The sequence below is a fragment of the Rattus norvegicus genome, chromosome Y (assembly GCF_021556685.1).
Source record: "Rattus norvegicus strain SHRSP/BbbUtx chromosome Y, alternate assembly SHRSP_T2T, whole genome shotgun sequence".
Taxonomy (NCBI): Eukaryota; Metazoa; Chordata; class Mammalia; order Rodentia; family Muridae; genus Rattus; species Rattus norvegicus.
Genome location: NC_141555.1, coordinates 58,898,397 through 58,909,641, shown reverse-complemented (window position 1 = coordinate 58,909,641; position 11,245 = coordinate 58,898,397). Strand labels below are relative to the sequence as shown.

The 11,245-nt window shown below is 44.9% G+C and overlaps 1 protein-coding gene across 1 annotated transcript; it reads right to left on the bottom strand.

Moving 5' to 3' along the window:
* Positions 1 to 7,253: 7,253 nt before the first annotated feature.
* LOC134484287 (Y-linked testis-specific protein 1-like) lies at positions 7,254 to 9,448 on the bottom strand. The gene is made up of 2 exons (NM_001447570.1): positions 9,326 to 9,448; positions 7,254 to 8,286 (listed from the first exon to the last, which is right to left on the bottom strand). Exon 2 carries the CDS (start codon positions 8,207 to 8,209, stop codon positions 7,415 to 7,417), a length of 795 nt encoding a protein of 264 aa, NP_001434499.1. The 5' UTR covers positions 8,210 to 8,286; positions 9,326 to 9,448; the 3' UTR covers positions 7,254 to 7,414.
* Positions 9,449 to 11,245: the final 1,797 nt, after the last annotated feature.

Genomic DNA, 11,245 nt, shown 5'->3' with positions numbered 1-11,245 from the left:
GGAAGCCTAATATGTGAGGCAGACACTTTATTGACCTAGTGACCTGCTTATTTGCAGTCATGCATTTTAAAAGAAAAAGCTATAGAAATGGGCACCAAATGGCTGACTCTTTCTAGGGTGAACACAGAAATCAGATACCACAAAATTAGGATTTATATATATATATATATATGCATATATATATATGCATATATATATGTGCATATATATATATATGTATGTATGTATGTATGTGTGTTTTATATATATATATATGTGTATGTATTGTATATATATAGTATATTATATATATACAGTATAAAGTTATCACATGTGTGAAACTAAGTGCACACATGCTAATATGTATATGTGTATTTATAAAATTATCAGTGTGTTCCATGTATGTATGTTTATGTGTGCATGCATGCATGTGTGCTCATGTTCTTGGTATGCATATGCATGCAGAGATATGTGTCATGCATGTCTGTGTGCATGTAAGTGTATGTCTGTTTTGATTCCACCTTGTCTTGTCCTCCACCTCCACGCCGTAACTGGGCTGCTTCTCAGTGTCACTTTAGATGGAGCTGGGTGTCTTCTCCTTCCGGTAGGAAATGATGGAAGGAAAGTGGGTAGGATCATAGACTGGAGACCCCAGCACAGTTCATACACACATGGTGAGAGTGGCTCTGTACTCAGTTAGAAGCAGGTACTCAGGTCTCTGACTCTTGTCTATGACCCAGAGAAGGACACCTTTCCTCTCTTCTCTCCTGCCCTGGTTTCCATCACGTGTCCTCCTGCTGCTCCTCAGAGTTGCTGGTAGGATTCTCCCTGCCTGTTGCCATAAGAGACAGACCTGCATCCTGAGAAGCCCAAGTGGGGACAGCGGGTATCTGCTGCTCCCGAAATCCAGGTTAACTCCAGCACTCCTGCTGATCATGTAACAGAGCTGTGCAGTAGTCGTGGGGGTATAATTGATCTTTCCCACTTGCCTTGTAAACCTTGGCCATTATCTTTCTGGTCCAGGCTTGAGAAATGGCCATACAGCGAGTTTTGCTTCTACCTTACCCTGGGAGAGAGCAAAAAAAAAAATTTTAGTAGATATTATTAAAAGGCTTTTAATCCATGAACACATAACCAGCTGAAATGGGCTGAAAGTGCCTGTGACTGAACGGAGGATGTGTGAGGCATCTTTATCTAATAACTACCATTTCCCATAATAAAGATTTATTTTAAATCAAAGCCGATGAGTCAAGTTCTTTTTTTAAATCTGCTTCTGCCAATAGCCCTACACACCCGTAACACATTTTACTGCCGTCTCTTCTACTGAGAGCGGAGGCAAAGGCTTTCTATTCTCCCCAATGTCCCCACAGACTCAGTACTGATTCCTTTGGGCCCTCCGTGGAAGGTGCTTTTAAGCCTAAACCCGCAGGCACCGTTTTGTGAGTGTGGGGGGTTGTGTGGAGTTCAATGTCCCCATTTGTGTGTCCAGCTTGAGCTCAGTTCTCACATCACGTTCTCTTATCCGCGTGCTCACTCACCCCGAATCATTTCAGACAATGTTATACCCACTTTCTTTTCCCAGGCGGGGCTTCTCTTCTCTTCTTGTCTCTTGGGCTTCACGGAAAGCCCCCCCCCCCAATTCCCCTGAAATGGTTGACAATGTAAAGCACATCGTTGGGTGACCAGCAGGGGTTTTCAGAGCTAACAGGCACAGCAGAAGAAATATTGGTAAGATTTATTAAGTCATGAAGTAGTCCCGGGACTAATAATATATGAAAATAAAAGAAAGAAACCCAGCTTAAATAACAATGCACACGCGCACACACAGACATACAGTCCTTCTACACAAGCATGCACTCGCACTCAGGAGTTTACATTTCACAGACAGGTGTCATCTTCTTCTGTGTTCTGACTGTGTTCACAGCTGGCTGAACTTTACCACAGTAAAGTCCGCCACCTATTTGATTATTAACCCTGCCTTTCCTCCTGGGCATCCAGCTCAGTGATATTGCCTGGCATCCGTGGACTGAGTGCCAATGGAATGGTCTGTGTATATGACTGGATTACTGGCAGCCTCCTCTCCAGCCCCTCGTATCCTTTCTCCCCTCCTTTCTTGGCTAGCTCTTTGGGTTCTTTGGCTCAAAGTAGGGCAGACCTATGGGGAAGGGGAAACCTGGGTCCCAGGAGACAATGTGGAGTCATGTTAAGAAGGTAAATGCAGCCAGAGAGGAGGTCTGGGCCCTGGGTTGGCAGCTGATATCTCAAAGGCTCTTGTCTGAGTCATTTATTGACTTGCCCTTCAGAGATAACTATACTCGGAGAAGCAATCCTCTCTATACGCCACCACCTGGAAAGGACCTTTCTTTATTGAATTTCCACATTTCATTTTTCATTTTTGTAATGTATGCATCACGTGTACTCACGGTCCTGTGCACATGTTTGTGGAGGCTGAAACACTGGTGTCAGTCTCGGGAACACCACCCACATCATCTGAAACGAGGTCTCCCATTGTCTTGGATCTCAACAGTTAGGCTAGATAGGCTGGTCCCCCAAGCCCCAGGATCCACCTGTCTCTACACATCAGCACCAGATTAATAATATAGAGTGTGCACACACACTCCCAGTATTTCCTTCAAACTAAGAACTCGGACTTATGGACTACAGAGTTAAAATAATCAAGGGGCTGGAGAGATAGCTCAGCGGTTAAGAGCACTGACTGCTCTTCCTAGACGTCCTGAGTTCAAATCCCAGAATCCACATTGAGGCTCACAACCATCTGTAAAGGGATCTGATGCCCTCTTTTGGTGTGTCTGAAGATGGCTACAGTGTACTCATAAATAAATTAAATAAATAAATAAATAAATAAATAAATTGAATGCAGTGTTTTGGTGGCTTTCATAGGGCTGCCTCCTCTTTCTTCTTCTTTTCCTTTTCCTCCTTGTCTTCTAATGTGTAGGGGTGTTTTATTTGCATGCATGTATATGTACCTTGGGCATGCCTGGAGCTCAGGGAAGCCAGCAGAAGGTCTTCCCTGAAACTGGAGTTACAGATGTGTGGGGGCTGCCATGTGGGTGCAAGACATCAAACCTGAGTCCCCTGTAAGAGCAGCCAGTGCTTTTGGCTGCTGAGCCATCTCTCCAGCCCACAGTGGGGTCTCATCCTTAACGGCAGAAGGGATCGTGTTCTCTCTTTCTGATCTGGTAGGAGGTGGATGCCAGAGTGATCATGAGAACTCCTGAATAAGAAAGGAAGGATGGGGTAGAAGGCTCATTTCCTACATCCTGCAAGGAAAAGGCGTCTAGGTTTATAGTTACTGGAGAAACAGGGACAGCCTCATGCATACATAAGTCACCTATTAGAGTAAAGTTCGACTGGATTGTCCTCTTCTCTGCTTAAAAACACTAAAGTAAAAGGGTCATAAAGTAGAATTATGTCCCCCCACCCCTTTAACAGAAAGAACTTAGACGTGCAAATGTTTTGACAATTAACGGGTAGGTAATGAGAGAAATGTGATGCCTGTTTTGACTGAAGGTTGACACGGCTTCTGTAAGCATTTGAGTTGGGAACTGCAGTGGATGTTTGGGTTTGTTACTTCTGTCCTCTGTCTGGTGGCTTGCACTGCTTGAGTGCCATCAGCCTTATGAAGATCAGCGTGTGCTGTGGTTAAGGTGGGATAACAGGAACTTAAAAATTTGTTAATGACTAGAAATTGGAGAAAGAGGGAAGGTGGCCACTATCTGTTTCAAGAGATCTGGAATTTTCCTTGAGTTCTTTTCCAGCAAGATGCTGAGTTTTGTGCAGCAGGCTCACTGCTTCACTGTAGGCAATACTGTAGCCCTCTCTGTCAGTTAGAAAACAATAAACGAAACAAAACACCTCGTGAGCAGCAGACAAGCTCCAAGACTGGGTCTTTTTATACATCTCAGAACCCACCTGCCTAGGGAATGGTTCCGCCCACAATAGGCTTGACCCTCCTAATTAGTGAACAATCAAAGCCATTCCTCACAGACATGTCCACAGACTCACAAACCTCTGGTCAGTGCTGCTGAGGCAGGGGCATTATTGAGATACTTGTGTTTCTTTCGTCTTGTGGCTGTCTTCTTTCTTTCTTGACTTAGAACCTTCTGTTTGGTTACTGGGTGGGGGAAGGGAGCCCACACAGGAAATGTACTACAGAGTCCAGCTTCACCTCTGCCTCTGGTCCTCTTGTTGGCCCTGTGGGAAGCGTTAAGTTCCTCCTCTCTTTCTGTTCCCACTGCTAAACGTTATACCCGCTGGGTCATTAGCACTCATTCTTGTCCGTGGAATAAGGACAGAAGTGACTGTGTCATCTCCTTGGTAATGCCGACTGTCCTTCCTTCTCTTGAGCCTTCGAGATCACTATGGCTTACAGTGATAGAAGAGCTAGAAGCTGCAAGCACAGGCTCCTGGGAATCTGTCAGGCCTCAGTCCTCCCTGCTCTCCCATGGAGTCTGTTCCAGTTTCCTTTCTGTGGCTCTGATAAAACGCTTGGATGGAAAGTAGTGTAGGGGAGAAAAATGTTTTGACTTCAACTTTCAGGTCATGGAGGGGAGTCAGAGTAGGAACCACAACAAGGTCTTGAGGCTGATGCCACCAAGCGACTCTGCTTGTTGGCTTGCTCCAGCTCAACTAGCTTTCTTATACATCTCAGAACGACCTGCCTAGGGAATGGTGCTGCCCACGGTGGGCTTGGCCCTCCTAAGTCAGTCAACAATCAAGGCAGTTCCTCATAGGCCTGCCCACAGACCAACACAATAATACAATAAGACATTTGCTAAGCCCCCCCCTCACGTGTGTGTCTGTCTGTCTGTCTTTCTCTCTCTTCAAGTTATGCTGAGTTGATCAGAGGTTATAGTTAACTAGTTCATGCTGGCTGCAGCATGCATCTTGCTTTCTTGATTCTGTAGACTCATAAACGGTGCAGAGATGTGCCCCACGGGGAATCATTCACGAGTCTCACCAGGAACTGATTTAGATGAGATTTTTGATTCACGAGTGAGTCTGCACTCTGAAGTACTTGGCTATGAAAATGACAAGCGTTTTGGATGCCAGAGTGTAGACATGGATTGAGTTGTGTTCTCTTTAAAAAGATACGCTGACATCTGTGATGTCAATGACATGGTGGGTTCCATGGGGAGGAAGAGGAGACAAATTACTCTTTAGAAAGAACTTTATGAGGAAAAGGTCAGCACCACAGACAGCCATCACAGCCATGATCAGGCCCTGAAGCAGCAGTGAAAAACCTCTGGCCCTGATGGGGAACTTCCTTAGGAGAGATGGTCACCAAAGGGAGCTGTTTTGTCCTCACTCTTTCACAAGTAGGAGTTGTGGCCTTGTAAGAGTAGGTGTGGCCTTGTTGAGGGAAGCACTATGGGGATGATATGCTTCTTCTCCAACACCATGTCTGCCATGATTCCTGCCTTGATGAAAATAGACTGAACTTCTGAACCTGAAAGCCTGCACCAATTAAATGTTGTCCCTTGGGGTTGGAGATTTAGCTCAGTGGTAGAGCGCTGGCCTAGGAAACGCAAGGCCCTGAGTTCATTCCCCAGCTCCGAAAAAAAAGGATCCCAAAAAAAAAATGTTGTCCCTTATAAGTTGCCTTGGTCATGGTGTCTTTTCACAGCAATGAAACCGTCAGACAACCAGCCAGTATAAAAACCGCCAAATAGCAGAATTAATCAACGATAGAATTTCCAAGTGCTGCAGTGAGAAACTTATTCTTGAGAGAAGAAACAGCAATGAATGTGTCCAAGATAAGGTTGTCTCCAAAGTAACCCTTGGAGTGTAGATGTGGCTCAGGGACACCCCATGGACTGCACAGGGGCTTCTCAGGAGGAGAGAGCTACATGGTCAGGAACCGCAAAGCATTTTAAAGTCACGGCAAATGGCATAGGGAAGAACTCAGCACCTCTGCATTGGAGGCACCATCAAGAGTTTTCTGAGGATAACCTCACATGTGAGTAAAAGATGGGAACTTCCAGGGGCTAGATAACATAACAGGGCCCACAGGTGTGTAGGAAGCCATCCAGGTGAAGGAGAGCCAGGCAAGACAAGCCAGTGCAGGAGCACTTTGTGGTCATCTAGGGGCATTGAGCAGAGACCTCAAAAAATATTACAGGATGCAACAGAGAAAAAACAGTGCTCAGGGAAGGTAAACACTCGATCCACGTATCACCTGACCGAAGCTCACAGCCTCCTCATCTTCCCTTTTAAATTACTTTTACTGATAATACAAAATAATGGGCTTTATGATACTTTCAGGAATCGATAGATATAAACTTAATTTGGCATTCACTACTCTTGAGTTATCCTCGTCAAAATGTCCTCCGGGGCAGCCTCCACCTCACATCCACCTTCTGTAGTGATGGTTGGCTGTTCTTTAAGGAAACAAAGAGACAAATATGGATGCAGCCGAAGTTCAACTCATTCTATACCCTTTCTTTTCTTCCTGGTCTCCTGCTTCACTTTTTGAGAACTCCATCTTGGAATTCCTGCGTCCCTCAGTGTGCTCTACTCCCTCATGTGTTCTTTAGTCTTTCTTCCACATCCCCATCAATTTATTCTTTCTTCCCCTCATCCTGGTCTCTTCTCTGCATGTGAAGGTGGGATTTATTTAAAAAGATGATTTTAGGGGCCTGGAGAGATGACCAATAGATAAAGAGCTCGTCTGCTTTGAAAGAGGACCTGGATTTGTTCTTTGAGCTCATGTCCAATGGCTCCCACCCACCTTTAATTCCAGCTCCAGGGGACCTAACTATTCTTTTCTCTGTGGTCTCCTGTGTTCATGCCCTGCCCCCACCCACATAATTAAAAATAATACATCTACAGATGAGAAACAGGTTTCATTTGGTTTCCTTAGTCAAACAATCCCCGACCTTCTCTGATTCTGAGTCTGCTTGGATCAGTTTATTGGGTTTCCCCTTGAGTTCCAAGACCACCTCCCTGTTCCCTGCGACTCTTTCCCCAACAGTCTGTTTCTCCCTCAAACATCACCTCAGAGAGTCTATCTATGTCTGGCCCCTCTCCACGGCTTCCTAAACATCTATCTTTTTTCCCCCGTGCCATCCCTGCTCCTCTAAGCCTCATCTCCAGTTCTTTTCTCTCCCTAAAGACCAGATCAGCTCAGTCCTGTTTGTTTTAGTCTATGTGACATCAGACTTACTGTTCACAGCCTTGACCTTTCCGGCTTCCTCTCGATGTTCCATCCACCACAGCCCGTCTCCTATACCAAAGTGTTCAAACACAACACGTCACATCGCACATTTTAATTTTTAGAGCAAAAACAAATTCGACTGGAAAAGTTACTGGGGTTGTCAAAGACCCTTGTGTATCTGAAACACAGAAAAACAAACATTTTCCCCCAATCCTATAAATTCCCCATCTATGTCCCCCTCACTTTGTGAATTTCACCTTAACGGATCTTTTCCACCAGATTATAGACATAAATGTGGACGTTGCCATCACACTTGATGTAGTACAAGGAAGGCTTGGGTAGAATTTGGTAAATGACTTTGGCAATCTTTTTGGACATGTCGCTTCTGGTGAACTGCACACATTGACCTGTTAAGATGTTGCTGTCAATGTCTGACTTCACCTCTGCTGGAGGAGTCTCTGGAATGATACGGAGGTTACCTTCTGTGTAATCATCCAGGAGCTGGTAGATGTATAGGACTGGATCTTTCTCGTAGGTGATGTAAAACCAGTTCTTCATGATCGGCACCTGGGCTAGGACCACCCCCCTCCAGTTGTCCTTAGAGCCATGTTTGCCCTCAAATTTATGCTCCACAGCTCGGCCAACCATGGCACTCGCGAGATGGGCGTCTTTCACTTGAGGAAACACTACATTGTGAGGCAAGACCTTAAGCTTTAAAATCCTCTCATCGCTGTGAAGTGCCAGTCCGTAGACACATTCAATTCCATCATACTTGACCAGATAGAGGGAGGGATTTGTTGGCAGATGATCTAGAACGATGGCCTTCCATTGGGTGACGGGCTCTTCACCTTCCTTCCATCCGTGAGAAATTCTGCAGCCCACAATGTTCCCCAGGGCCTGGAGAGAAGGCCTCCTCCTCCTCCGCTTCTGGAAGGATGGTGTGCTCATCCTCCTCAGAGACATCATCTTCTTCTTGGCTGTAGACCTAGTGTGGTAGGCCACGGCACTCCTGGTCCACTGTCTTGTGGCTATCGTTCTGTGTTCAGGCTTCATACTTGCCCGTGGCCTGGGTTTGAAGAGCTCACCTGCTTACACCAGACACAATGCTGTTCCCTCTGTCATACGAGTGCCTGCAAGAACAATGGCGGTGGGGGGGGAGGGCTCTGGACCAAGGCTCTTGTCTAAGAGAACTTTGGAGCAGGTGAGGAAGGGGATGGTAAACAGGTTTGAGCATCTGAATCTAAATCTGTCGTAATCAGAAGTTCATAGGAGGGCTGAACAATGGTGGAGCACACCTTTAATTCCAGCATCCAAGAGGCAGAGGGAGGCCGACCTCTATGATATCAAGGCCAGCCTGGTCTACAGAGTTAGTTTGGCTACCCACAGAAAAACCCTGTCTCAAAAATCAAAATCTAAAGTTCAAAGGGAAATGAACAAATGGTTCTCTACAGCTCAGAATAACATATTCAGACACATTTCTTCAGCCCGAGGCACTTTGTCTCTGCTGAGGAACCTCTCCTTGAATGTCTAGGTCAGTGTGGGATTAAGTATCCCTGTCCCTACTTTAAGCAAGCAGAACAGAGAAAGGATAGCAAAGGAGCCAGGAGGGTGGCCACACCCCTCTTCTACCCTCTAACTATGAACTATGTGGCAACATCCACAAGTGTCTGCCCAGAGACACAGCACACCAGTCCACTGGCTTTCTGTACTGTGCATCCTGACCCAGCCCCAGGTTTGTTCCGCGACGCTGTTGCATCTTCGACCACAACAAGAGTCTTTTGTGTAGGCAACAACAGCCATTTAGAAATAATATCTCCTGGGGTTGGGATTTAACTCAGTGGTAGAGCAGTTGCCTAGCAAGCACAAGGCCCTGGGTCCGGTCCTCAGCTCCGAGAGAAAAAACAAAAACAACAACAACAACAACAACATCAAAAATAAATATTATCTCCTAAAATGCACAGGCACAGAGAGGAGCTTTGGCATTTTAGTAGGATTATGAATTAGATATTGTTAGCAAAGGATAATAAACTCTTAGACTGACTAGCCTAGACCATCCGCCAAGCTCTCAAATGTGGAAGACATCAGAACATACGGTTACTCGCTGTACGAGGGAAAACTTTTAGCTTTCTGGGCTACAAGGGTCCCCGTTATCTTCATAAACGTATTTACCGAGAGAAAATGTCCTCGTCATGCAGATTCTGTCTTCGGAAACCGGTCATGCACCAAAAGGCTGTTGAACAATTGTGGGGTTCAGGAGCTGAACTGGCTTTCACACCCCGCTGGGAAGATAGTGAACCCACCTTCAGGGGAGTCTAGCGCCCCCAAATGGAAGAGAAGCGCAACCTCCGCCCAGTGCTCTGTGACATCATCCAGGCTCTGCTTACGTCATAGAAGCCCTCTCAGGCCAGTTCCTTCCCTAGTTACGCTTACTTAGAAACTTCCAGCATCTAGGTTTTAGCTTCTCCTGTAGCCTCCTGGAGACCCAAAATAAAGTCCCCACCCAGATATTCTGATGACTTGAGTCACAGTCTGCCCAAGTAGCTCTTTTCATGCATTTATTTTTCTGAAAAAGTCTTTGGTTTCCGAGTCACCAACATCCTTGTTGGTTATTTTCCCAGCTCCTATCTTTCCTTTGGTTATCTTTAAGTCATTCTCCGTATCAGAAATATTGGCAGCCTCTCTCTCCGAGGCAGACCACTGGATAGCACACCAAAATTAGCTTTATCAAAACCCACAATTAGAGGACGGACATTTTTATTCACACAAAGCTGGAATTTGCCAGGATTAAATACCTTGTATTGAAGTCAATGGCAATCATGAATTATAGATTCTTTGCAAAGAGCAAGGAAAAATTAGACCTGGACCAGCTTCCAAAGTCGGGATAAACTTATGACAAACCCGATATCGACCAGTCATATTTTAAATGTCTTTAAAATTTACCAGCACTTCTTGTTACAAGGAATTTATTAGATCAAATACAGCAAAACAGGATGAAATAGATGAGGTAATTTTATTTTTAAATATGGCTAGACAGAATACTGGATGCAGGTAAGTGTGGAATTTACCTGTAAATTACAGGGCACTTTAATTGTTTGTGTCACATAGTACTTCAGATCTTCAAAAGGATTCTTTTCAGAACCCTCCCCTGTTCCCACCACACTCTGACCCTCCCTTCCCTCTCCCCAGTAATTCCCTTCCTCATTAACATTATAATTTTTTTAAATGTACTTAGAGCTTAACAACATATGGCAGCTTTTTAAAATCTGTCCACTTTTCTAAGTGCACCGTCTTCTTTTTCTCCCTTCTATCATAGTTTTAAGCACATTTTCCTTCACACTTTGAGTTTTCCTCTCTGTCTGCTCTCATGACTCCTCTGCCATTATGTGACTGTTGTCCACTATGTGGCTGACCTCAATGTGGGGTTAACTCACATGACATGATTTTTCCCCCTTTTCTCCCCTTCATCTTCCTTCTCTAGGCACCTGCTGAGATTTACAGCCTTGGGGATTTTTTTCAAGCCTGGAAAGCACACACACACACACACACACACACACACACATACACACACACACACACACACACACATACACAGAAACACTCATACATACCCAAACACACAAACACACATACATAGATACACATACACAAACACACACACATGGACATACACACAGACACTCATACATACACAAACACACAAACACACACATACATACACACACATGCACTCACAAACACACACAAACATACACATATACAAACACAAACACACAAATACAGAGAGAGAGACAGAGACAGAAAGACACAGAGAGAGACAGAGGGCCCATGAGAAAACATTTAATATCATCTTTCTAAGAACAATAAACAGAGACACATTTCAAAAAATGAAGAACAAGTAGGCAACAAGAAGAATAACCTCATCATAGCCATCAACTTGAGGAGGAAAGTGTTTGTCTCACTCTAGGCTTCTAGATACTAGTCTTTACTGAGTGAACTTGGGGCAGGATTTCAGGCAGGACTCTAGAGGCAGGAAATGAAGCAGAGAAAACATAGAAATGCTGAGTACTGGATTGCTATCCATGACCTACT